Source organism: Rhinolophus ferrumequinum, chromosome X (genome assembly GCF_004115265.2).
Source record: "Rhinolophus ferrumequinum isolate MPI-CBG mRhiFer1 chromosome X, mRhiFer1_v1.p, whole genome shotgun sequence".
Classification (NCBI taxonomy): Eukaryota; Metazoa; Chordata; class Mammalia; order Chiroptera; family Rhinolophidae; genus Rhinolophus; species Rhinolophus ferrumequinum.
In genome coordinates, this window is record NC_046284.1 from 81,754,786 (window position 1) to 81,782,502 (window position 27,717).

At 44.1% G+C, this 27,717-nt stretch overlaps 2 protein-coding genes, 1 non-coding gene and 1 pseudogene across 5 annotated transcripts in view; 1 reads left to right on the forward strand and 3 right to left on the reverse strand.

The window, feature by feature from the left end:
- Window positions 1-1,388: 1,388 nt before the first annotated feature.
- LOC117015638 (40S ribosomal protein S3a-like) lies at window positions 1,389-5,994 on the reverse strand (annotated as a pseudogene).
- A 7,734-nt stretch (window positions 5,995-13,728) lies between these two features.
- Window positions 13,729-15,480, reverse strand: LOC117028993 (protein LBH). Its single transcript, XM_033117944.1, has one exon. It carries the CDS (start codon window positions 15,277-15,279, stop codon window positions 14,962-14,964), a length of 318 nt encoding a protein of 105 aa, XP_032973835.1. The 5' UTR covers window positions 15,280-15,480; the 3' UTR covers window positions 13,729-14,961.
- A 7,750-nt stretch (window positions 15,481-23,230) lies between these two features.
- LOC117030355 (U6 spliceosomal RNA) lies at window positions 23,231-23,333 on the reverse strand. Its single transcript, XR_004424371.1, has one exon. It is a non-coding gene; the product is annotated as a U6 spliceosomal RNA (small nuclear RNA).
- A 2,508-nt stretch (window positions 23,334-25,841) lies between these two features.
- The window catches only part of PHF8 (PHD finger protein 8), a 124,841-nt gene continuing 122,965 nt past the window's right edge, over window positions 25,842-27,717 (forward strand). For all 3 annotated transcript variants that reach the window (XM_033113100.1, XM_033113109.1, XM_033113117.1), the window contains exons 1-2: window positions 25,842-25,979; window positions 26,867-27,056. In XM_033113100.1, coding sequence (XP_032968991.1) covers window positions 26,959-27,056 — 98 coding nt within the window. In that variant the 5' untranslated portion in view covers window positions 25,842-25,979; window positions 26,867-26,958. The remainder of the gene's footprint in view (window positions 25,980-26,866; window positions 27,057-27,717) is intronic.

The following is a 27,717-nucleotide window of genomic DNA, read 5'->3' on the forward strand; positions in this document are numbered from 1 at the left end:
TGTAGTTCATTTGCACTTCTATATAGTATTCCATTTTGTGAATATACCACAATTTACCCTGTGTCCAATAGAAATAATGGCTTGTTTCTACTGATGTTGCCATGAATACTTTTGCACATGTCTCCTGCTGGAACCTAAGTCATGCAAATGTTCATCTTGATAAGATAGTGAAAAAACTGTTCTTAAAAGCTAGTATTAAATGGAAATAATAATGCCTGTGTTACCTCCCTTACAGGTAGTTGTGAGAATAATGCAAGCTAGTGCATGTGAAAACACTTCCAACACATTAAGAAGACATAGTTGACATACTGGTTTTGAGTCCAAGCTAAATTCCTAAAAGTTGCCCAATGTGCATACTTGTTTCAAAGACCAGAAAGACCAAGAGACCAAGACTATTCTATGTCAAGTTAAAGTATTTCTAGAATTTTCTCCCGAAAAAGGATAGATGCTTGAATTCTGAGGTAGATGTCTGTTTTCTTCTACCTGACCAGCAACCTTTCCTTGTTTCTTCCAGTCAGTTTCCACCTCAGTTTTCCAAGGATATACCTCTTTTCTATTTCTGGAAGTTTCCTCAAGAGTCCTGCTCTCCCCAGCCAGCTCACTGGGGTTTGTTACTGTTATCATGGCTTGGTTTGTTTGTTTGCTTGCTCTTTAAAGATTCCTTTTACTTGTAAAACCAGCATGGTAAGTTGATTACAAAAATGGCTACAGTTGTTCACATCTCTGTGTATCTACACCTTTTGCAGGTCCTCCCATTAAGAGATGGCATCAATTTCTTCACCCTTCAAATCTGGACTAGTCTTGTGTTTCAGTTTGGTCAGTAGAATGTTGTAGAAGCGATATGTCAGTTCCAAGCCTAGGCCTCAAGAAGCCTTGTGTGCTTCTACTCACTCTCTTAGACCCCCGGAACTACCATGTGAACAAGCCTGGGCTAGCCTTCTGGAGGATGAGAGACACAGTTGTCCAGCTACACCAGCCAAGACTACCCTAGACCTGTCAGCCCACAGCCAACCCACTAGCAAACCAGATACATGAGTGAGCCCAGCCAAGATCAGCCAAACCTAGTCCAGATAAGCAGAGCTATGTAGCCAACCCATAGGCTCATGAGCAATAATAGTTTGGTTTCAAGCCTCTGAGTTTTGGGATGGTTTACAATGCAGCAGTTGCTAGTTTATACATCCAGCAACACAAGAAAAATTATGTTTTATGTAAGATCTAGTTCTGTAGTAGGAGGATCCTTCAGAATATCTTGTCTTCTGTGCTGTCTCTGACTACCTCATTTCCTTCCTTAGAATGTCTCTTTAAAAGACACACACACACACACACACACACACACACACACACACAATGCCAATGGATTTTATTTGTCACAGTGAAAAGTCTGAATTTTAAACAGATTCTTGGACTGGGGGCTCATATCCATCAACTCGTTCAACTTTAGCACCTGTCTCATCCCCAGTAGCTTTTCCAGAACTGCCACCTTCACCATGAAGCTCCATGAGTTTTCCCAATTTCAAACTTGGGCTTCTTCAGCGTTTTGACTTTTCTAGCAAAGACATCATGGAACAGATAAATAGATTGGCAAGTCTTTTCTATGTTTTTTCCAATGCTATGTGGAACCAATTTATTGATGACGACTTTCAAGTCATTTGTCTGTATCTCTTGGGTCATGATTTCCATCATCCTCCAGATTTGGCAGACCTGTTGATGCTGAGCATAAGAGGTCTTTCGAATCTGATTGTTGCGTTTTTTGGTAAAACCAGCACAGACTGTATGAAGCAAATAACCCTTGGTACTATTGACATCAACATGAGCTTCTATCATGGTCTGCCATTTTTTTGACCATGAAGCATATTTTGTCACATGTAAGATCCATGCCATGAAAATTAGGCAGTTTTTGCCCTGAACATCCTCAGTAATTAACTTGAATTTTCTAAATGCAGCTTCATCATTCTGCAGATCAGCTAGGCTCACTTCAAAAACATGACCCTTGAGACCACAGATGGAGTTTTGGTTCCTTGAGTTCTCATGACTGGTGTTTTCCCAATATTTCTTGTATTGAACATAGCTGGTACTTTAACATCATACCAATCTTACTTATAAAATGGGTCAGCCACTTTTTTCTTGGCTCCCTTCTTGCTGCCTTTCATAAGGTGCTTACTCTTTCCGACCGCCGTGGTGCTGCACAAAGAGCCAAAAGGCCTTCCTTAGAGTGTCTCTTAAGGTTAGCATTTCTCAGAGTTTCTGTTCTCAGCCATCTTCTCACTATTCTTTCTCCCTGATCAGTTTCATCCTATCCCATAGCCTCAACTCTTACCTTTATAAGATGACTTCCAAATCTACCTCTCAGAACTCTACTGAGCAGATGCAGAGTTCGAATGTCATCTGGACAAGTCCACATAATACTCTCTCGGAAAAATCACAACTCATTATATTTAAATGTGAAGTCTTGTTCCCACTCCTCTACTGTTTCCTCTACCTCCTCCTCCAGCTCGATTCCTCTATCTTTGGTTAATGTCACCAGCATTCTCACATCACTGAGGCCAGAAACCTGGTCATCCTAGGCTCTTTTCTCATTCCAAATGCCCACTACTTCCGCAGTGTCTCATATCTGTCCCTTCCTCTTCATCTTCATGGACCCCTACCCCCTCTTCCTTCATCTTCCTCTTCTCCTTTTTTCTTGCTATCAAAGTGTAATCAGTGGGCCAGCAACGTTAGCATCACATGGGAGACTCTTAAGAATGCAGAGTATTAGGTCCCACCTCAGATCTACTCACTGTCTCTCAGAATCAGAATCTGCATTTTTACAACTCATATTCACATTGAAGTATAATAAGCAGCTCGCTAGTTGAGTCTCAATCTGGATAGGTATAATTCCTCACCGGCTTATAACCTCTGCACCATGTCAGTGGCACTCAGGCTTGGCTGCACATCAGGATGCCTGAGTAGTCTTTAATTTTCCATTTATCTTATTTATCTTTTAAAAAATAATATAACATTTGTTAGTTGTTTTTTCAATACAGAAATGCAAGAAGGAAATTAAAATTGGCCTACACCTACCCCAGATAACTCCGAATGACATTTTCTCTTTTTAAAAAAAATTTTACCTAAGGTTAGACAACTCAAACAATAAACATGCACAAAATGAAGACTGAAAAACCTCTAGCACCACCTCATTCCCAATCCCTCTCCTCAAATACAGTCATTCTTAATCAGAATTCACCCTCCCAAGAAGTAATTAGTCTTCCAGGAAATAATTAAGCATGTACCTGCATATATTTTATCTGTTTATCCATTCTTTTATTTAAAAGGTATAAATTACTCTCTTTTAGTCATCATAGATTTTTATACTTAATATAGAGCTATTTCTCTGTGAGCATAGGCAGACTATTTCATAAATTTTAACACTACACAGTATTCCATTAGATGGATGATTCCGTAAGATGTATCAATTCCCTATTGATAAATGCTTTGATTGCTTCCAGTTTTAGCTATTACAAGTAACACTGCGTGGACATACATTTTGGTGAACTTCTGCAAGGATATCTATAGGGTAAAGTTTCAGTGGCAAGATTGTGGAGTTTGTTGGTTAGGATGCTTTTGGTTGCAAATAACAAAACACAGCTCCAGTGGTAGGGTAAGCTATAGCTACACAGTTTCGTTCATTCTCTCTGCTCTGAAGTCCTACTTTATCCAAGTGGTTTTCTAAGTGTGGTCCCTGGACCAGCAGCATCAGCATCACGGGGGAACTTAGAAAAGTTCTCTACCTCAGACCTATGGAAGTTCCCTACCTCAGACCTACGGAATGTAAAACACCAGGGGTGGAGATCAGTAATCTGAGTTTTAACAAATTAGGTGATTCTGATGCACTCTACAAGCTGAGAACCATTGCTTTACCAAGGTGGCCATGAGATGGCTGCAAGTGGCAATGGAGGCTGTGAGTCTCTTCCTTTAAGTCCAACAGAGAAAACTTCTGACCCAGTATTCCAAGTAAGCAGGGCTCTTAAGGTGCACCTTTATAGGCTTGCTTGGGTCACAAGTCCTCCCCTGAACCAATGTCTGTGACCAGAAGAACTGGGAATAGAATCAGTTTACCCCAAAATACATGGGCTGTGAGTGGGAAGAATAGATACACAAATGAAAATCTATAAATCATTAGGAAGGAAAACCTGGGGAATGATTGCTGAGAAGGTGCTAGCAAAGCCCACAACATTCAAAGAAAATATGCATGTCCTACCAGCAATATATGAATCTATTTCCTCATACACTCACTTGCTCTACATATAATCAAATTTTAAACGTTTCACAAAGTGATAAGTGAAGATAGTATTTTATTGTTTTGATATATATATATATATATATATATATATATATATATATATATATATATATATTTAGATTTTATTGGGGAAGGGGAACAGGACTTTATTGGGGAACAGTGTGTACTTGCAGGACTTTTTCCAAGTCAAGTTGTCCTTTCAGTCTTAGTTGTGGAGGGTGCAGCTCAGCTCCAGGTCCAGTTGCTGTTATTAGTTGCAGGGGGCACAGCCCACCATCCCTTGTGGGAGTCGAACCGGTAGCCTTCAGCATTAGGAGCACGGAGCTCCAACTGCCTGAGACACCGGGCCGGCTCTTGACTTATATTTTTAATCATGGGTAAGATTGAACATCTTTTCAAATCTCTCTTGATGTGTGTATGTCTTTGTGAATTACTTGCTTATTTTTTAGCTCTTTATACTGTTGGGTTTTGCCTTTTTTTTTTTTTTTTTGGAAAGCATTTTCAAACTTTATTTACAACTGTCACAGTGACAAAAAGTAGTTTGGAAAAAAAAAAATGCTAGATTCTCCCTGAGCCTCAAAAAAGAACAGATAGAAGTTACAGGAGGGTCATCTTACAACAGGCATTTTTACTGAAATACTAAGGGTTTTTTTTTTCCAATACGATCAGTTAGAAATACACACAAGATACTTAAAAAAAAAAAAAAAAAAAAAAAAGAGGAGGCCGGACAGGAGGCTCAGCCACTTGTCCAAGAGCAGCTGGGTCCCCCCAACAAGCTCACTGCTGAGGGTCCTGACGTTAGCTGGTTAGCCTCTGGCCTGCTCAGACTCCAAACGGTCATACAAAGGGGTCTAGCGACCAGCAAAAACAATAAACCACCCCATAAACACACAAATACACAAAGTAGATCTGTTATGCAGTTTACAAGCACGTTCCCATCACACGGACAGATGATACAGGGGCGCAGATGAGAGGCGGACACGGAAACACAGAATTTTAAAAGGCAAGACCCCATCCACAAGGGAGGCACAGGATGAGAAATGCTGCTGTGAGGGAATGAGAGTCAGGAGGAAAGGCTCTCTGCAGCCAAAACCGAAGGAAAGGGAGAGCAAGAGAGAGAAACACCCAGCAGTGCAGGCTGCAGGCCTCTCCCACTTCCTCAAGGAGCTGGAAGAAGTTATTGCCATCAGTGTGTGTAACACAAGCAGACAACACAGAGGAAGGGAGCAGTGGGGCAGAAGGGAGGAAGGGGGAGAGGCAACTTCCCAAAACCAAATCCTGCTCATGTGTCAACAGCACACACTGGTCCTACTGCCCAACGTTCCCGAGAGCCACACGAACCTTGAGGTATTAAATACAACTCCACACTCCAGTCCAAAACCAGGGTCAACCTGGACTGACCAGAAACCCAAGGGGGCACGTGGGTGCCTTGGTTGGGCCAGTTCAGCCCCAGGGAGGCTCTCGAACCTCTTGGTGGCATAATCTGTTCTGAGCTGGAGATGGTTTGAAGAGTTTGTCCTGCAACCTGCTGCTCCTCGTGGTTCTGAACTATGAGAAGCAGCTCTCAGTCCAAGGCTCTTTCTCACGCAACTGTGCCCTTGCAGGGGACAGGTGGGGCAGGTGGGAAGGGAGGAGGACAACTGCTCCACGCTCCCTCACCACACCGTCCCCCCACCTGCATCCAGGAACACGCGGGGAGAAGCCAAGGATCTCATGACGCCCTTCAGTTTTGTTTTTTTTTTTTTTTTTTTTTTCAAAATAGAAGCATTCTTTTTTTTTTTTTTTTTTTTTTTTACCTAGTATGCTATTCTTTTTTTTTTTTTTTTTTTTTTTTTAATTTATTGGGGTGACAATTGTTAGTAGAATTACATAAATTTCAGTTGTGCAATTCTGAATCACATCATCCATAAATCACACTGTGTGTTCACCACCCAGAGTCAGCTCCCCTTCCATCACCGTGCATTTGATCCCCCTCACCCCCCTCCCCCCCCCCCCCACCCCCTTACGCTCTGGTAACCACCAAATTACGTTCCCCAGATTAATTTTCAAACCCCGTGGCCATCCTGTGGTCACCGACTGCCCTCCAATCCCCTCACCCTCCCCCCCACCCCCCACTCCCCCCGCCCATCTAGCAACCCTCATTTTTTCCTCATTGTCTCCCAAACAGTTTCTGATTAGTTCATTCACTTATTCTTTTCTTTAGAATCCGCAAATAAGTGAGATCATATGGAACTTATCTTTCTCTGTCTGACTTATTTCACTTAACATAATGTTCTCTAGATCCATCCATGTTGTTGCAAATGGTAAGATTTCTTTCTTCCTTATGGCTGCATAATACTCCATTGTATAAATGTACCACAGTTTCTTAATCCAGTCATCTACCGATGGGCATTTTGGTTGTTTCCATGTCTTAGCTATTGTGTATAGTGCTGCAATAAACATAGGAGTGCATAGTGATTTTTGAATTGAAGTTCTGGATTTCTCCGGATAGATACCTAGGAGTGGAATTACTGGATCATAAGGTAGTTCCATTTTCAGAATTTTGAGATACCTCCATACTGTTTTCCATAGCGGCTGCACCAGTCTGCAATCCCACCAACAGTGCACAAGCGTTCCCTTTTCTCCACATCCGCGCCAGCACTTGTTGTTTGTTGATTTATTGATGATAGCCATTCTGACTGGGGTGAGGTGGTATCTCATTGTGGTTTTTATTTGCATTTCTCTGATGGTTAGTGAGGTTGAGCATTTCTTCATATGTCTGTTTGCCATCTGTATGTCCTTTTCAGAAAAATGTCTCTTCAAGTCCTCTGCCCATTTTTTAATTGGATCGTTTGTTTTTTTGGAGTTGGGTTGAGTAAGTTTTCCATAGATTTGTGATATTAATCCCTTATCAGATATATCACTGGCAAATATCTTTTCCCATTCAGTAGGATCCCTTCTTGTTTTATTGATGGTTTCCTTTGCTGTGAAAAAACTTTTTAGTTTGATATAATCCCACATGTTTATTCTTTCTCTTAGTTCCCTCGCGCGAGGGTGTATATCAGTAAAAATCTTACTCCGGGTAATGTCTGAGAAGTTTCTTCCTATATTTTCTTCTAGGTATTTTATGGTTTCAGACCTTACATTTAAGTCTTTAAGCCATTTTGAATTTATTTTTGTATATGGTGTAAGGAGGTGGTCCAACTTCATTTTTTTGCATGTGTCTGTCCAGGTTTCCCAGCACCATTTATTGAATAGACTGTCATTACTCCATCGTACATTCTTGCTTCCATTGTCGTAGATTAAATGGCCATATAGGCGTGGATTTATTTCTGGACTCTCTATTCTGTTCCATTGATCTATGTGTCTGTTTTTATGCCAGTACCATGCTGTTTTGATTACTGTAGCCTTGTAGTATAATTTGAAGTCAGGTATTGTTATACCTCCCACTTTGTTCTTATTTCTCAAGATTGCCTTTGCTATTCGGGGTCTTTTATGGTCCCATATAAATTTTAGGATTATATGTTCTATTTCTGTGAAAAACGACGTTGGCAGTTTGATAGGAATTGCATTGAATATGTATATTGCCTTAGGCAGTATGGACATTTTAACTATATTAATTCTTCCTATCCATGAACATGATATGTGTTTCCATCTATTTATATCTTCCTTCATTCCTTTCATCAGTGTCTTATAATTTTCTGAGTATAGATCTTTTACTTCTTTGGTTAAATTTATTCCCAGGTATTTTATAGTCTTTGGAGCGATTGTAAATGGGATTGTTTTTTTTAATTTCTCCTTCTGATGTTTTATTATTGGTATATACAAATGCAACTGATTTCTGAATATTAATTTTGTATCCTGCCACTTTACTAAATTCATCTATCAGCTCTAATAGCTTCTTGGTGGAGTCTTTAGGGTTCTCTATATATAGTATCATATCATCTGCATACAATGATAACTTTACTTCCTCCTTACCAATCTGGATGCCTTTTATTTCTTTTTCTTGTCTGATTGCTGTGGCAAGAACTTCCAGAACTATGTTGAATAGAAGCGGAGATAATGGGCATCCTTGCCTTGTTCCTGATCTTAGGGGGAATGGTTTTAGCTTTTCCCCATTGAGTATGATGTTAGCTGTGGGTTTGTCATATATGGCCTTTATTATGTTGAGATAAGATCCCTCTATTCCCACTTTCTTAAGGGTTTTTATCATAAATGGCTGTTGGATTTTATCAAATGCTTTTTCTGCATCTATTGATATGATCATGTGATTTTTATTTTTCATTTTGTTAATGTGGTGTATCACATTAATAGATTTGCGGATGTTGAACCACCCCTGCATACCAGGAATGAATCCCACTTGATCGTGGTGAATGATCTTTTTAATGTATTGCTGAATTCTGTTTGCTAATATTTTGTTGAGGATTTTTGCATCTATGTTCATTAAAGATATCGGCCTGTAGTTTTCTTTTTTTGTGGTGTCTTTGTCTAATTTTGGGATCAGGGTGATAGTGGCTTCGTAAAAAGTGTTTGGGAGTCTTCCCTCCTTCTGGATTTTTTGGAAGAGCTTGAGGAGAATTGGTGATAATTCTTTTTTGAACGCTTTGTAAAATTCACCTGTAAAGCCATCTGGTCCAGGGCTTTTGTTTGTTGGGAGACTGTTGATTACTGATTCAATTTCCGTGGTGGTAATCAGTCTATTCAGGTTTTCTGTTTCTTCTTGAGTTAGCCTTGGAAGGTTGTACGCCTCTAGAAAATTGTCCATTTCTTCCAAATTGTCAAATTTGTTGGCATATAGTTGCTCATAGTAACTTCTTAAAACTCTTTGTATTTCTGCAGTGTCCGTTGTCACTTCTCCTCTTTCGTTTCTGATTTTATTAATTTGGGTCCTCTCTCTCTTTTTTTTAATGAGCCTGGCTAATGGTTTGTCGATTTTGTTTATCTTCTCTAAGAACCAACTCTTGGATTCATTGATCTTTTGTATTGTTTTTCTGGTTTCTATTTCATTTAATTCTGCTCTGATCTTTATTATCTCCTTTCTTGTGTTCCCTTTGGGCTTATTTTGCTGTTCTTTTTCCAGATCCCTTAAATGTGAAGATAAACTGTTGATTAGTGATGTTTCTTGTTTCTTTAGGTAGGCCTGCAAAGCTATGAATTTCCCTCTTAGGACTGCTTTTGCGGCATCCCAAAGATTTTGGGTCGTCGTGTTTTCATTTTCATTTATCTCGAAATATCTTTTGATTTCTTCCTTGATCTCCTGCTTGACCCATTCATTATTTAGTAATAAGTTATTCAGCCTCCATGAATTGGTGTGTCTTCCCGTTTTTTTCCTGTAGTTCATTTCTAATTTCATAGCATTGTGATCAGAGAAGACAATTGGTATGATTTCAATTTTCTTAAATTTATCAAGACTTGTTTTGTGGCCTAACATATGATCTATCTTGGAAAATGTTCCATGTGCGCTTGAGAAGAAGGTGTATTTTGCAGCATTGGGGTGAAATGTTCTGAAAATATCGATTAAATCCAAGTGGTCCAATGTATCATTTAAGGCTGTTGTTTCCATATTGATTTTCTGTCTGGAAGACCTGTCCCTTGTGGTCAGAGGTGTGTTGAAGTCCCCGACTATAATAGTGTTACTGTTGATCTCTGCCTTTATGTCAGTCAGTACCTGTTTTATATATTTAGGTGCTCCTATGTTTGGTGCATAGATGTTTACTAGGGTTATGTCCTCTTGTCGGATCGATCCCTTTATTATTATATAGTGCCCATCTTTATCTTTTAGTATGTTCTTCATTTTAAAGTCTATTTTGTCAGAAATAAGTATTGCAACTCCAGCTTTTTTCTCGTTTCCATTTGCATGAAATATCTTACTCCAACCCTTCACTTTCAGCCTGTGTGTGTCTTTTGTTCTGAGGTGAGTCTCTTGTATACAGCATATACAAGGGTCTTGCTGTCTTATCCAGTCAGCCACCCTATGTCTTTTGATTGGAGCATTTAATCCATTTACATTTAAAGTGATTATTGATAGGTACATAGATATTGCCATTTTTAAATTTGTAGTTAGGTTGTTTTGATCTTTCTTCTATTTACAGAAGACCTTTTAGTATTTCTTGCAATGCTGGCTTGGTGGTAATAAATTCCTTTAGCTTATTTTTTTCTGGAAAGCTCTTTATCTCTCCATCAACTTTAAATGATAGCCTTGCTGGATAAAGCAATCTAGGTTGTAGGCCTTTGTTTTCCATCACTTTAAGTATCTCCTGCCACTCCCTCCTGGCCTTCAATGTTTCTGTAGAAAAATCATTTGATAGTCTTATGGGAGTTCCCTTGTATGTAACCCTCCGTCTTTCTCTTGCTGCTTTTAGGATTCTCTCTTTGTCTTTAAGCTTTGCCATTTTAACTATAATGTGTCTTGGTGTGGACCTGTTTGGGTTAATCCTGGTTGGAACTCTCTGCACTTCCTGGACTTGTATGTTGGTTTCCTTCATCAGGTTGGGGAAGTTTTCAGACATTATTACTTCAAATATGTTCTCAATCCCTTGCTTGCTCTCTTCACCTTCTGGTATTCCTATGATGCGCATGTTGTTGCGCTTGATGTTATCCCAGAGGTCTCTTAGGCCATCTTCATTGTTTTTTATTCTTTTTTCTTTCTGTTGTTCCGTTTGGGTGATCTCTGCTACCTTGTCTTCTAAGTCGCTGATTCGATCCTCTGCTTCATCTAGCCTGCTGGTAATTCCTTCAAGTGAGTTCTTAATTTCGGTAATTGTGTTCTTTAGTTCCATCTGGTTTTTCGTTATGATTTCTACATCCTTCTTTATGTTTTCTCTAAGCTCGTTTGTTATGATTTCTACATCCTTCTTTATGTCTTCTCTAAGCTCCTTAAACATTCTTATCACCAGTGTTCTGAACTCTGTCTCTGAGAGGTTGGTTACGTCTGCTTCATTTGGTTCCAGTTGTGGAAGCTTCTTCTGTTCTTTTATTTGGGACGTGTATCTTTGTTTCCCCATTCTGGCTGACTGTGTTTATTTTGATATATTAGGTAGATCCCCTAGAGTTCTTAGTTCTTGCTAGGTTATCTTGTGTAGTATGTGTCCTTTATATTTGACTCGCACCACGTCGTCCTCCTCTGCGTGTGCTCCAAAGGTGAGTCTTGTGTTGTGTACACTGTCCCGTTCAAGAAGATCTTTAATTGCTTCCCGCTAATGAGCAGGTGGGGTCAACTCCTGGGCTGACCTGCCGTGAGACTTGGCTCTGCCCCCCGCAGGGCACTCTGCTGCGTGAGGGTTGACCACCCCAATGTGATTTGGCCTCTATGGGCTCCAGAGCCTGCCGAGAACCCCCTCTAGGTATGTGACCTGCAGGTCAACCCCGGCTGCACTCCGATTTGGTCTGGAGTTGGCCCCCAGATATGCCGAGTCCCGTGCCACCCAAGCTGGGCCCCGGCAGGGAAGTCCCAGAACAAGGCAAATCACCAAGCACAGCAGCAACGACAACAGCAAAGAAGAAAAAAAAAAAAAAAAAAAAAAAAAAAAAACAGCCGATAACCCCCGCTCGACACAGGCAAAGATATCAAAGATACAAGATAAAGCAAAACAAAACCAAGCAAAGCAAAACAAAGCAAAACAAAAAAGCAGCGACCGTCTCGGCCTGAGCCCATCAAGCAATGACCAGGTTGTCCTCTGCTGTACCAAAGAGCCCCCTGCTTATTGCGCAGGCAGAGCCGGTCACCTGGTGCTCAGAGAGACTTTGGGACTGCAGACTTAAAAGCGTGGGCCTGAGGGGTCTGGATGATAGTCTCCACAAAGTCAGTGCAGCTTCTGCCCTTGTCCGCGCGTATGCACACCGAGAGGAGCACCACCAGTCCTTTGTCCAGAGCTCGTGAGTCCTAGGGCACTCCTTCAGTGTGTGTGTATGGGTGCGGGCGGGAGATTTCTGATCTGCTGACCGTGCCTCACAAGCTGGGCCCCGGCAGGGCAGTTTCAGAACAAAGCAAATCACCAAGCACAACAACAACAACAACAACAAAGAAAAATATCAAATACGTTCACATGCAAAAACCACCTGATAACCCCACTCGACAGAGGCAAAGATATCAAAGATATAAAGACAAAGCAAAACAAGACAAAGCAAAGCAATACAAAAAGCAGCGACAGTCTCGGCCTAAGCCCACCAAGCAATGTCCAGGTTGTTCTCTGCTGTACCAAGGAGCCCCCTGCTTATTGCGCAGGCAGAGCCGGTCACCTGGTGCCCAGAGAGACTTTGGGACTGCAGACTTAAAAGCGTGGGCCTGAGGGGTCTGGATGATAGTTTTTACAATATCAGTGCAGTTTCTGCCCTTGCCTGCACAAATGCACACTGAGAGTGGCACCACCAGATATGTGACCAAAACTCTTGAGTCTTAAGGCACCTCTTCAGTGTGTGTGTGTGAGTGCGGGCAGGAGATTTCTGATCTGCTGAAAGCCCAGAGCTGCGCCTGCCTCACTGCTGATCTCCGGGTGTGTCTCGGCCGCTGCACCCACCCCACCCTAGGCAAGCCAGGAAGGGTGGGGGCTGGAGATGGAGGGGTCTTCACTCTCCCAGCCCAGCCGTGCGTCGCCCTCTTCCCGCAGGCCAGAAAAGGTGGTGGCTGGGGGTGGAGGCGTCTCTTCTCTCCTAGCGCAGCCAAAATCACGCACACTGCCCAGTCTGCCTGGGTCAGGGCTGCCCGTCAGGCTTCCCAAAGCGTGAGCGTTAGATACCACTTCTCGGTTCAGGGGCCGGTTTAAGTCTCTGGAAGGGCGGGGTAAGATTGGAAGAGGGGGCGGGGGAGGGGCCTAGGTATGGAGACTGCGCCCCCCGTCCGCCGCAGGGCGCGCCGCCTTCCCGGCTGGAGAAATCAGCCGCAGGACGCAGGGAAAGAGCCGCCTCCGGGTCTCTGCGCTCTCCGCTCCGCCTGGGCCCCTGTGCGCGCCCGGCACAGCGGGGCTGCACCGCGGTTTCCAGTCCCAGTCTCTGGAAGGGCGGGGTAGGACTGGGGGAGCAGGGCGGGGGGGAGGGGCCCAGGTATGGGGACTGCGCCCCCGACCGCCGCAGGGCGCGCCGCCTTCCCGGCGGGAGAAATCAGCCGTGGGAGCAGGGAAAGGGCCTACCCCCGGTCTCTGCGCTCTCCGCTCCGCCTGGGATCCCGCGCCTGCCCGGCTCCGTGGTTTTCGGTCCTCGCCCCCGCCAGCTGAGGCTCCGCTGGGGGCTGGGCTCTCCCGCCGCTGCCGGCCGGGCGCTCCCACGCCGCTTCTCCTCCTCCTCTCCTTGCTCCGTCCAGTTAGCTTACCCCCAAGAATTTCTTAGCTTCAAGCAATCCACGAATCTCTCCACTATATTGTGTGGTGAGCGAAAATTTCCTCGATGGGTTATAGTTCCCGTTTGCAACAAGATCTGGAGGAGAACTCAGAAAGTGCGCCCTGCTGCCGCCATTCCTATGACGTCACTCCTCGCCCTTCAGTTTTAAACTTGATCCCCAGGCTGCTGCACGCGAGCCTCCTCACCCTCGTCTAACAATTCCCAGGCTTTGCCAGCTCTTGGGACCTGCAGTAAAGCTCACCTCCCCACAAGAAACAGAAAAAGCTTCCTCTGGTCTCCACTCAGCTCTCACCAGAAAAACAGGCCAAGAGCCCCCATGGGAGCGGGTACTGTGGCTGGTCGGGCTGGCTGGAACCCACTGCATGGCTGGGAGCCACCTTTTCCTGATGGCTGTGCCTGGGGGTGGGGGGCGAGGGGTGGGAAGGAGAAGGAAGGGCCAGCCGAGGATTGCCTGCCAGCTCTGCTAAGACAGAAAGCAAGTCTGGGAGGAACAATTGGGAAGGAACCTTCATGTCCAAGCGTCCACCTCGGTCCTCCAACAAGGGCAGGAAGTATTCTCACTACTCTCAAAAGGGCTAGGGGGCAAAAAGGATAAATCAGGGGAAAGAAGCTCAAAAGCCCTGCCTCTTAAAAGAAAATCTCCAGATTACCGCTGGTATGTGAACCTGCTAGAGCCGAGAGCAGAGGGTCCGTGGAAAAGGAATGGGAGGCCTTTTCCTTTCCCGAGCATCTCCTCCAGCTGGCTTTGCAGGCAGTGAGCTTCTACTGCACTGCTTTACCCGCGTCCCCTGAAACAGACAACACACCTGGAATAAAAGCAAAGGCTAGTGGTGGGGGAAGCCCGGGAGAGAGATGAAGATTTTGTTGTCTGACGCCCCAGCAGCCAGAGTGAATGCTCACTGAGCAGTACTTCCTGGCTGTACTTCTCTGCTCAATGTTTTCTTTAAAACGTGTATTTTCTCTTTCATCTCATGTTTGTGTTCTTACCTCAAATGTTCCTTGTTCGCCATGCACATTCCCCCCGCCCCCCCACCCCCAGAGCCCACTGGAATCCCACCACGGCCTCGAGTTGCTTGAGTTCAGATAATGATCTCAAAGACGCACAGTTTCCCACCCCCCACCCCTGCTCGAAGCAGCTTCCTTTCTCAGAAGGCCTTGCAAAGTGTCCCAGAGGGCTCCACAGCCCAACACAGTTCAAGAAAAGAAAAGAAAAGAAGACCAACTCAGTGATTTGCAGGTGCAAAAACGAAAGCCATTGTCTGACATTTCAGAACGCTTGTGGCTCACTCTCTTCTTCCATCACAATGGGAAAGAACACAGTTCAGGTACAAATGCTGTCTGCTGTGACCTGCCAGGCGTCAGCGAGGACTCTACTGCTCCTTGTTCTCTGGCGCTGTCTCTTCACAGTTGTCCTGCTCATCCTCCTGGACCAGGAACTCCTCGGGGGGCCATCGGAGCTCCCCACTCTCCACCTCCCCCTCTGTGGGCTCCACCACTATAGAGGGCAGACGGTCCTTCAGTTTGCAGCAACGGTCGAAATCTGACGGGTCGGGAAAGATCTGATAGGAAAGGCCATCCTTTCGGGGGTTGAGGCCAATCTCTTCCATGGATGGGGTGCTCATCATCACCTCAGTCATCTCGGCCGATCTCAGATAGTCAGGGCAGTGAATGGGGAAATATACAGACATGAAGTCCTAGGGGAGGCTGACCCACGCCCTTGTGATTTAAAAACGGTCACTGAGTCCCGAGTAAGGATGTCACGGACGCAGACCAGCGCGGCAGGCAAGGAGCAGGAGTCCGAGTGCCGGCACTGGGCGTTCGCCCGTCCGCCTTCCGGAGACAGCCCCACTGCCAGCTGCGTCCGCAAAGCAGACGGAGATCTTGGTTCTCCACCGAGCTCGCGGCCCCGGGTTTTGCCTTTTTTATATTGATTCTTTTCAACTAATTGTAAATTAAAGAAACTAGCCCTTTGTCATATATGTTGCAAATATGTTTTCCCACTTTTGTTGATCTTTTGACTTTATTTATGGTATTTTTGGTTCACAAAGCTTTTAACTTTTGTGCGTCAAAATTCAACAATAATTTTATTTACTGGCATCTGGGTTTAAGATTCTGCTTTAAAAGGGCCTTCCCTATTCCTAGACTACAAATAAGTATGTTCATATTTTCTTCTAGAATTATGTTTTCAATTTTTTCCCTTTCCACTTATGATCTATTAAGAATTATATTTTGGTATAAGGAGTGAGGTAAGGATACCCCCCACTCACCACTAAAGAGCCAGTTGTCTAAGTACCGTTTATGAAATAAGCCCTGTTTTCCCCACTGTTTTCCATTACCACCTTTATAATAAATTAAATTCCTTTATGTATTTGGTTCTACTTACAGAATCTGTTTGTTCCATTGGTCTAATTCTTTTCTTGTACTAAACTTTTAATAATTTTAGTTTTGTACTATTTTTAATATCTGACAGAACTAGTTTTCTATCACTTTCTTTTTTTAGAAACGTTCTAGTTACTCTTCCATGCTTACCTTTCCAGGTGAACATTGATATCATTTGTCAAGTGTATAAAGCTTTTAAAAAATAAGGATGCTGGGCCTCTACTTCAGACCTAGTGAAGCAAAATAGTGTTGCCCCCCAAATTCATGTCCACCCAGAACCTGTGGTTGTGACCTTGTTTGGAAATACGGTCTTTGTATATCTAATCATGTTAAAATAAGGTCATACTACATTAATCCAATGATTGGGTTCCCTTAGAAGAAGAGGGAACTTCAACTACACAGGGAGAACACCATGTGATGATAGAGGCAAAGTGATAAGTCTACAAGCCAAGGGATGTCAAGGATAGCAACCACTGGAAACTAGAAAGAGACAAGGAAGGATGTTCTACTAGGCCTTCCAAAGAGAGCACGGCCCGGCCAACACCTTGGTTCCAGACTTAGCCTCCAGAACAATAAATTTCTGTTGTTTTAAGCCACCCAGTTTGTGGTACCTCCTTGCAGCAGCCCTAGGAAACTAATATATACTCTGTATCTAAATGTTAAAAAAATGTTCAAGTGTGATTCTGGTATACCACCAGGGTTGAGAACCACTGGACTGAATAATAATCATAACCATCCTCGATTCACTCAATATTAAGTAGGAGTAGGAAAACAGGATGACTGAAATAATTCTCCTTTAGAAAAAGGAGTCCTGGTGTTGAGACAATCATCTATCCTTTTGGGAAAAAGTAAAATTATCCCTACACCATATCAAATTCACCAGAATAAACTCTACAAATTTTCCAGAAGCTGGGAACGAAACAAAGTTCCTACTCTCGTGAACTTTACACTAAGGAAAGACATACTATGAACAAATAAATTTAGATCATTTTAGAGAGAGAAGATCTATGAAGAAAATAAATCAAGGTAATGAAATAGGGCACATCTTAATGAAGGTTGATTTAGTTAGGGTGGTCAGGCAAGGCCCCTTGGATAAAGCTATATTTGAGTTGAGCCCTGAAGGTGTCAGCCATAGGAAGTCCTGGGGGAAGAGAGTACCACATAGGAGAAATGCAAAGGTTTTGAGAAGGAAGTGAGTTTAAGGCAGATTAAAACCTAAATGTAAAGCACTATAACACAATGAGAAAACGGATAATATGGTTGTTGCCTTGGATAAGGAAGGTTTTCTAAAACAATAAAATGGAAAAGCCACAGAAGGGGGGCAGCTGGTTAGCTCAGTTGGTTAGAGCGCAGTGCTCTTAACAACAAGGTTGCCAGTTCGATTCCCACATGGGCCATTGTGAGCTGCGCCCTCCACAACTAGATTGAAACCACTACTTGACTTGGAGCTGATGGGTCCTGGCAAAACACAAATAAATAAAAGTTGAAAAAAAAAGCCACAGAAAAAAAGATTGATATAAATTTATCAAATGACTATACAAACATTTAAAACTTTTGTATGATAACACAAACCATACACATTACATACTGTGGGAAAATATTAGCAACATAATAGACAAGGGGTAATAATCAGAAATATAAATGACTCCTACAGCTCAATAAGCTTGTAAGAAAGACTAGGCAGAGGTTACAAACAGTTCGCAGAGGATGGGCCAGTAAACATGAAAAGATGCTCAACTTCACTAGTGATGGGGAGAGTACAAATTAAACAAACATGAGTTACCTTTTTTTCCCCCATCTATCAGGCTGGTAAACAATTTAAAGGTCAGAGTCAGGAAATGTGAAGATACACTGCTGATGGGAGTGAAAATCGGCATAGCGCTTTTGAAAGGCAATTTGGCAGTATGTGTTAAACATTGAAAATATCCATACCCCTTGACCCCGCAACCCATTTCTGAGTGTCCACTTAGAGAAATACAGAAGTCCCTACAGGTATGTTCACTGCAGCTCTGTATTAGTGAAAAATAAAGCCACTTTAAATATCCATTAGGAGAATGGAGAAATAATTCAAGACCCATCTGAATTATGGAATTCCCTGAACAAGAATTTTAAAAAGAACAAGGTTGATTTTTTTTTTTTTGGTAGAAAGATCTCCAAGACATTGTCAAGTGAAGAAAGCAATTGGCCAAACAATATGGACAGTATGTATGATCCTATTCACGTGAAAATGATAAATATCCACAGTAACCTTCATGTTTCTGTGTTGTCGAGCTCTTTCTACCCACCCTCACTCCCCACTCCCAGTGGAAAGGAGTTTGGTTACAGCAGAGAGGCTACTTGAATGGCTATGTTCCCCTCAAATCACCTCACAATTACCATCCAGCAGTAGTGGGAGCCTGCTACATAATTTGTGGGGCCAATGCAAAATGAAAATGGAGGTTTCCTAGTTGAAAAACCAGGGGAGAGGCGGGAAGTGCAATTAAAGGTACTAAAATATAATTTTTTTTCTTTTAAAAATACTTTATTACTTATGAAACATTATAGGGATAATAGTGCTACATGAATAACAACATAAACTTACAAAGTGCAGAACAATATTTTTGTTACCATAATTTATATAATAATGCAGTGGTACCTCGGTTTTCGAACGTCTCCATTGATGAACATTTCAGTTTACGAACGCCGTAAAACTTATGAATCTATGGTATCATTAGATAGTAAAATTCATGCTAAATTTGCAGTGTTAGGGGTTGATTTTAAAGGTCTGGAACGGATTAATCCATTTTGCATTACTTTCTATGGGGAAACTGCACCTCGGTTTTCGAACGTTTCAGAACTTGAAAGATCTTCCGGAATGGATTACATTAGAAAACCGAGGTACCACTGTAACATGTTACTAATGTGTTATCTTGATTGATGATAAGGTTTTTCTGGCTTGCTTTTCTGCAAATTCAATTATTTGGTCACCAAAATTTATGTTTTTAGCAACTTCATTTTCAACCAACATAACAAAGCAAAATCAATCACAAGGTGGCAAATAATATAACTTTTCATTTTGAGAAGGTTCTTCCTGCTGATGCAACTATTATTGGCTGTGACAACATTGGGATAGATATCTGATAAATTACTTCAAAATATTAATTTTAATGTATCTAGAGCTGATAATTCTTGTGGAACAATTTTTTAGAACAATTTAACTCTTCATACAAATCAGTTTTGTGTAAGTCTGAATCTAATTTTAAATATGAATTTATACAATGGCATTTAATGTTTCCTCTGACATTTCTTATAACTTGTGAAGGTCTGGTATAGACTGAATGTTTCTGTTCCCCTACTTCCCCCAGTTCATATGTTGAAATCCTTATCCCCAATGTGATGGTATTAGGAGGTGGGGCCTTTGGGAGGTGATTAGGTCTTGAGGGTGGATCTGTCACGAATGTGATTAGTGCCTTTATGAAAGAGACCTCAAAGAGCTCCTTCACTCCTTCCATCACACAGCAAGAACATGGCCATTTATAAACCAGAAAGTGGGTTCTAATCAGACACGGAATCTACCAGCACCTTGATCTTGGACTTCCCAGTCTCCAGAACTGGAAAAAATAAATTTTTGTTTATTAGCCACCCAGTCTATGGTGTTTTTGTTTTAGCAGCTTGAACAGTCTAAGACAAGGTCATAAAAGAAATAAAAAATGGCTTCATGATTTATTTATAATTCAAAATGCCTGTTTATGCATTGCACCACTGTATCTTCAACTACAAGGAAAACACTTTTAAATTGTCTTTCTCATTAATAATTGGTTCATCCAAAGCTTTCATCTAATGTGTCTAATGTGATGATCTTTAAATCTAATTTCCACATCTGAGCCTCCAATATTTGCTTTGCAATGTTGCACCAGTTTTCAAAACCAGAGATTCTAAAAGTCTTCAAAAAATTCTAGGGGCCGCCGGATGGCTCAGTTGGTTAGAGCGCGAGCTCTGAACAACAGGGTTGCCAGTTCGATTCCCACATGGGCAAGTGAGCTGCGCCCTCCACAACTAGATTGAAGACAACGACGAGCTGCTGCTGAGCTTTCGGAGGGACGGCCGGATGGCTCAGTTGGTTAGAGTGCGAGGTCTCCACAACAAGGTTGTTGGTTCAATTCCCACATGGGATGGTGGGTTGGGCCCCCTGCAACTAAAGATTGAAAACGGCAATTGGACTTGGAGCTGAGCTGCGCCCTCCACAACTAGACTGAAGGACAACGACTTGGAGCTGATGGGCCCTGGAGAAACACACTGTTCCCCAATATTTCCCAATAAAAATTAAAAATAAAATTCTAATAACCCCTTGGTGTACTTCACTGCAATGTCCATGGGTCCGCTTTTACTGTGTAGTAATTTACTGGCAAAGCTTGCTGCCTACGTGCTAGCAGTCCTCATCCCAGGGCTCAGGGCAGAGTTACTCTTTGTGCAGGCTTGAAGCCCCTCCTGGGAGCAGAGCTCTGCACATGTGGCACACCCCTAAAGCTGGCCCTCAAGAAGTGTGTTGGTGTTAGCTAGTTTGGCACCTGGGGGATCATTCTGCTAGTTTTTATTCCATGTGAGTGTAAATCCTGTTTTGCTTCTGTGATTCAAATTATGCAAAGAACCGTTGATTACCTTCCTCCATTACATGGATCTTAGAGACACACCAGCTGCTGTTAAATCCACACCAGTGGTATAGTGGAGTGGTGACCTGTATCACCAGGAACTCCAGCTTGGATACATACTACCTATGTGACCTTGAGCAAGTGATTTAAAGTCTAACTCAGCTTCCCTATTCATAAAATGGGGATAGTACTGGTACCTAACTCATAGTGTTGCTGTCAGGATTGAGTGAGTTCATGCATGTAAAGAGCTTAGAACAGTGCTTAGCACATAGTAAATTCTCAGATAATGTTATTTGTCATTTTGTCTTTTGTTTTCCCTGTCCCTGTACTTTCAAGTCTGTTTTGGAGCAAGCCTATTCATCATGTAATGTTTTCCCATTTTCCCCTTTTTTCCTCATGTATTTTATAGTCCACCTTAGACCTCATTTTTCAACTCCACAGTTATATGTACATACACGCAGAGAGATGAATTGGAAAAGAGCCCGCTGAAGTTCCCTCTAGGAAGGTAAGCAAGTATTGAGTGGCGGTCAGCAGAGATTTTCCGCCTGTTTGAATGTTTACAGTAGGTATGCCTGTATAATTAAAAATAAATGTTTTTAATTTAATGGTAGGAGCACTGTGCTCCTAACGCCGACGTCGCCAGTTTGATTCCCACATTGGCCACTGAGCTGCACCCTCTACAGCTAAGATTGTGAACAATGGCTCTCCCTGGAGCTGGGCTGCCCAGAGCAGCCGGTGTGAGCTGCCGCGGGCTGCTGTGTGCTGCCAGGAGCGGCCGGTGGCCAGTGTGAGTGACCGGCAGCCGGCGTGAGTGGCTCGCAGCCGGCGTGAGCTGCCGTGAGCGGCTGACCTACGACCGGTGACCGACTGCCTCAGCCAGGAGAAGCACAAGGCTCGTAATACCAGCATGGTCCCGGGAGCTGTGTCCTACACAACTAGACTGAGAAACAGCGGCTTGAACTGGAGTGGGGGCGGGGGAGGCAGAAGAAGGGGGGAAATAAATAAATAAATAAATGTTTTGGGGGTGGCCGGTTAGTTCAGTTAGTTAGAGTGTGATGCTAATAACACCAGGGTTGCTGGTTCGATCCCGCATGGGCCACTGTGAGCTGTGCCCTCCTTAAAAAAAAAAAAAAAAAAAGTGAAACTTATAAACACATTCCCTACAAGATCTCACAACCAGAAACTGGAAGGAGTATTTTTTGAGTAGCAAAAGTCTTTCACAACCTGCTCCTATTATGAAAAAAAAATGTTTACAACTGTTAAGCAGAGGTGGGATGGGGGGAAGGTTTTCAGGGCAGCCTCGTACTGTGGCAGCCAGTTCAGATCATGCGCTGACGATGTGAGAGACATGCACATTTCCAGGGCAGCCTCCCATCCACAGCAGTGCCAAGAGCTCTTCTGTCAGCAAACCTAACTGCCTCGATTCAGCCCCCTGACAGCTTTGCCTTTCCCATTATCCTATAGTACCCCCACCCCACCTCCCAAGAACACTGGGGAGGAACTTCTAGGGTTAAATGCCACCTCCTGTGGAGCCTGTCCTGACACACCCACTGAACAAGTTTGAATTAATTGTGGCTCCCTTTGTTCCCACACATGTTGCTTAAACCTCTAGGAAGCACTTAGAGTTTGTCCTTTCTCAGCCATGTTATTGTGTACAGAACCTTGCCTCTCTCATTAGATTGTGCGTATCCTCCTCAAGGATACACACACCGTCTCTTATTCAAGTCTGGAGAACCCACCCCACTCCCCACCTGTCCTCCACCCCGTCCATCATAAATGCCTAGGAGGTGTTACGGAGAGGGTGCCCTGAACTGGCCCCACCATAATAGGGCATTTGCACTTTTTATTCCTTCTGCCCTGTTCCAGGCCAGCTCTTGTTATTCAGGTCTCAGCTCATGTTACCTTCTTCAAGAGGCCTTCCTTAACTACCCTACCTAAAACAGACTATCTTCCACCCCAATCTTTATCTCATAACTTGTTTTATTTTCCTCATAGAGCTCAGTGCAATCTGAATCCTCTTATGTGGTTCACTTTATCGTCTGCCTCACTGGAATGTGAATCACAGGAAGGCAGGGAACTTTTGTTTTGTTTACTCTTGAATCCCTAGTGTCTAGAACAGTGCCCAGTATATAATAGGTGCTCAATAAATATGTGAATGAAACTATATGTGTTTACTGACTGCTCCCCCAGTAGAATGTCAGCTTCATGAAGGTCAGGACCTTATCTGTGTTACTGCTACATCCTCAGCACCTAGCACCCTGCCTGGTGCATAGTAGATGCTCAACAAAGAATTGTTGGGTGAGTTACTGTTCCACACACACCCTAACTCAACATAATCCAAACTGAACTTAGTCTCTTCTTCCCTACCAAACCTTTTCCTCTGTACCCTGGCTCAGTCAATGGCACTACTATCCACTCTGACATCCAACCCAGAGATGAACCCACACTCCTTTCATTCGTTCACCCACCCTTTTCAATTAGTCCCCAAGCCCTGCCTATTCAAACTCCGAAATATCCCACTTAATCTAATCCTTTTCTACCCCTGCTGCTACTATCTTGACTCAGGCTTCATCTTTTTTTTTTTTTTTTTTTTCATGACTAATTGCAACAGCCTCTTCCCTCTTGCCTTTTTTTTTTTTTTGACAATTTCAAGAATTTGCATGTCATCTTTGTGCAGGGGGCATGCTAGTCTTCTGTCTTTCCAATTTTAATGTATGTGCTGTCAAAGTGAGCACCCTCCTGCCTCCTTGTGAAGCTAAGAAAGTTTAAGCTGCAGGGCCCATCACTTGCCATATGGTCACATGGTCATGTTTTATAGTTTGTAAAATATATTTAAACCACAATTGGTTAAAACTGTTGTCCCTTCCCACTGAGTTTCCTTGGTCACATTTTCTCTTGTAATGAGGTGGTGTTGGAGCTGCCTCAGACATATTTGAAATCCAGCTAAATGGAAGTTGATTTGGGGGATACATTTAGTTTGGGTTCAGTGGGACATCTATGTGATCTATATCACTTCTTTTTGTAGCTACCATGTTTCCCCGAATGTAAGTCCCAGTTAAGATCGTCAGCCAGACACATTTAGTACGTTATGACGATGTTCCAGAAGATGACATGACTGTATTTGAATAAATGTAGATTGCTGTACATGAAAAAATGACATCCCCTGAAAAAATGCCCTAATGTGTCTTTTGAAGCAGAAATTAATATAAGACCCGGTCTTATATTCTGGGAAACACAGTATTACCCAGGTATAGGAATTGCTTCTAGAAATACTCTTACCGTCTACCTTTGAACCTAATTTTGTATTCACAACTCTATATTCTTTTCATAAAGAAGTCCCACCTCGTAAACTGTATAAGCTTCAGGTTCCACTAAACCTGGATTTTCCTCTAAGACACAAATGTGACTCAGCTGCTCTTGCTCTTTCTTGTTATTGCTTACAGGATCAAATCTGATATTCAAATTCTTTTTGCAAATATGTTCCCATGTGCCTCCATCCATGCATTTGTACATGTTGATCCTTTTATCTACAGTTAGTGAACTTTTATGTATCCTCCAAGTCTCCCTGAAATCTTCCTTGACAGCAACAGCAGCTGCTGAGGCACTTTCTTAGCCTTATTTTGCAAAAGGTATCTGTGTGCTTACTGGACGTTGTATTCCAATTGTTGACTTGCAAGCTTGTCTGATGCACTGGCTGGCAATTTCTCATCGCAAAGTCCCTCTTTCTATCATTGTATCCCCGGGGCCTAAACCACCATCACTTAGGAAACTGGTGTGCAAAACACCCATCTTCTTTTTTAAAGCGGTAGGACCCTTTAAGAAAATGAGATAGTAAGAGCATTCCTAGAGAATATTCTAAAATGCCTGAGAAAACCAGCGCCATCTTGAAGCAGGTGTGCAAAGTTCCCTTCACTCAACCTCTTCTCCCACCCCTCTCAGGCTGGAGTCAGAAAATCGGGGGATATGTGCAGGGAAATCTTTGACCTGTATCTGAACTGAACTGAAGTAGCAGGGTCAGATAAGAGAGTTCCGAGGAAACTGACAGAAGCTTTACGGAGGAACGAGGGACCAAGGACAGAACGCGGGTGTGGGAGAGGGTGTAAGATTCAACTTCCTGGCTCTAAAATGCCAGTCGTCCCTATGCCCGTGTCCTTCTTTTGGGGATAATAGAGCTTTCCTTACAGGATGAAGAATACGCGACTCAGGGACCCTTTGAAAGAGCTTAGCCCGCAAAGGAGCTCACTGAACGGGAGCCGCAGTGAATACTCCGCCTCTGCCCTGGCCGGAGCCCATGCCCACCGCCACCTCTTCATTTTGCAGTTTGCAGTCACAGCGTTTCACCTCGTCTAACAGGAGGAGAGGCTGGGAGGAGTGTGTGGTAGTGGTGGTGGTGGTAGGGCTTAACTCCCTGCTTGCCTGGAGGAGGGGGAAGGGTGGGAAGGTTCTGGCCCCACTCAAAATGGAGCCAAGTGACCGCCTCGTCTAAGATGGCGGCTCCCCTTCCTCTGGGCTCAAGGTACTCAGCGTCCATTGGGCACCTAGAGTAGACGAGCTGCTCCAAAGGTAGCCTAGTCCCGCCCCGCTGTCTCAAGGCGGTGCCCCGCCCTATGACGTCCGCGGGAGCCGGCAGACGCTCCCTTCCCCGCCTCTGCCGCGGGGCCTTGACTGGGCTAGCCCTCATAAGATGGCGGTCGGGTAGCCTCCTCGATGCAGCTCCGCCACTCTCAATATGGTAGCTGTTTACCCCATATTTCTCCTCCCCTCTCCGCCTCAACTTCCTCGTTGTTTTGAATAAACTTTATTGACTACTCCGAATTGCCTACCACCGCTACCGGGCTTCTCCCGGCGACTTTCCGGGCCATTTTTCTCCGATCTGGCCGTCGGTTCGTCTCCATCCTCGTTGGTTTGCTCGCGGCTAGCTCTTGCCGGCCCAGCGACAACGACGCTCGCCCAGTCTCCGGACAACCGCCGGACTAGGCCTGAGCCACGGTCTCTAGTAGGCCCTAACGGCCGGCCCGGGGCAGAGCTGTGAAGAAAGCTGCCCGGAAGCACAGCCTGGCGGCCAGGGCCGCACGACCCAGCGGGTGGTCGGAGGGGCCGGCAAGCTAGGGTCGCGGCGTTGCCGTGACGATCCCAGAATTCGGCGCGCGCCGCCGGTGGGGCCAGAACTGCCGGCCGAGCCTCCGTTGAGGGAGGCGCCGAGCCGCTCCTCAGCGAGCCCGGCCGCCGGCGCGTCGGTCGGACTGAGCTCCGCGGGCGGGAGGAATCCCTGCAGCTTTGCGGATGCGGAGATCCCCCTAGGGCCGAGGACCGAAGACATTCTTGTCGGTTTGGGGGCGTGAGGAGGTTCCTGTCAGTTTGGGAAGCGTGAAGAGATTCTCGTAAGTTTCGGGGCTGCGAGACTATTCCTGTCAGTTTCGAGATGTACGAGGAGATCCCGTTCAGTTTGGGGGAACAGGGGAGTCCTCGTCAGTTTGAGGGGTTTGGGAGGAGATGCCCGTTTCCGAGCGGAGGGAAGAAAACAAATCCTCAGTTGCGGGAGTGTAAGGAAATTGTAGTCAGTTTAGGGGTTTTGTAGCGATCCTTTTTAGTTTCAGGGGTGCGATGAGAACCCGGTCATGTTTGAAGTAGAGGACGAGCTGGTGAGTTTTGCAGTTGAGATTTATTTCAGTTGTTGGGGATGATGACGCTCCCGCCTGCTCTGGGGTAGAATGATTGGGAGAGTTCTCAGAACACGACGCTACAACTGTGATTTGAGTTGGGCGCCTCTGCCTTGTTCGTGAAGGCACCGAGGTAATTTGCGAGTAATCCGAGCCCACATCTAGGGATCCCTCGTCTCTCTCCAGTTGCTTCTATTTGGGGGGAGAGAAAGGGGCTTTTGCTGAGCTCCCCCAGTCTCATTCTTGAGGCTAGGGCTGGTGTCATAATAGAGAGCGCCCTGAGAAGCAAGGTTTCTAGCAAAGAGAGGGTGCAGTGAGGGATTTAAAAAGCTTCCTTAAAGGCGTCAGATATTTCCCTGAAGCCCGGAAAGAAGTTCTCACTGACTCTGGGGGCCAAGGAAGGTGTGTGTGTGTGGGGAAAGCCTCGACGGCAGAGCTTCGTTCTTTATTTGTTAAAGCAATTCTGGAGGCGGGTGGACTTTCTCCGATTGCCCCCTACAGTCGCACCAGCTGTGTTGCATCACGGCCGTGGTAACTCCCCATTTGTGAACTGTGGGTTGGTACCCTGGGGGATCTGATTCACTATAAAAAGTGTTGTTTGTGCCCAGCTTTCATCCAGAAAGGACGCGTGCTGCCGCCTCCCGCTCCTCGTAACGCTCTGAGACTGATCCGCGGCAGAACGCTTCAAGGCCAGGCGAAGATGGCCTCGGTGCCGGTGTATTGCCTCTGCCGGCTGCCTTACGATGTGACCCGCTTCATGATCGAGTGTGACATGTGCCAGGACTGGTTTCACGGCAGGTAAGGAAGGCAGGCCAGGTGGCACAGGGTGCCGTGGCCAGGTGCTCACTTGCTTCTTTCTCAGCTTTGTTTTAGGTTCCCACAGAAACTTTCCCCGCCTTGCTCGCTGAAAATGAACTCCAGCCCACCTCCCAGACCCAGGTTCCTCCATCCCTTCTTGCAGACTAGGGCCTAGCTGACACTGGCTTCTGGTTTCTCCATATTTTTTTCATTTCCCATATGTATTTTCTCTTTTTCACCCTTCTTTTGATTTTTATTTTTTAATTTAGAAAGTATCTTCTTTCCAGCCCCAAAATATCATTTTTGTATTCTAGCAATTTTGTTTTGTCTCAGACCCTGGCTTTGGAGAAGACTTTGTTGTAATTTTGAGATAGTTAAAACATAGCGAAAATGGATTTGAGTTGTTGCTTTGCAGCTTACTATCAGAGTGACCTTGGGCAAGTTGCTGCCTCTCTGAGCCTCATTGTCTTCACTAATAAAATATATCTAACACAGCCTTCCTGATTATTGAAAGCATTTTGCATGCATTCAGTAAATGGAGGCAGAAATGCAGTAGTATTTTATTTCTGTAGTGTTTACCTGCAGAACCATCTAACTAACTTGAATTAAGCAGACGAGATATTGGGTAAAACAACAGGAATAAAATCATTAATGAATTCCC

Bases quoted from the DNA above. Each gene is read 5' to 3' on its own strand.
- LOC117028993 (XM_033117944.1), bottom strand. From the start codon at position 15,279: ATGTCTGTATATTTCCCCATTCACTGCCCTGACTATCTGAGATCGGCC.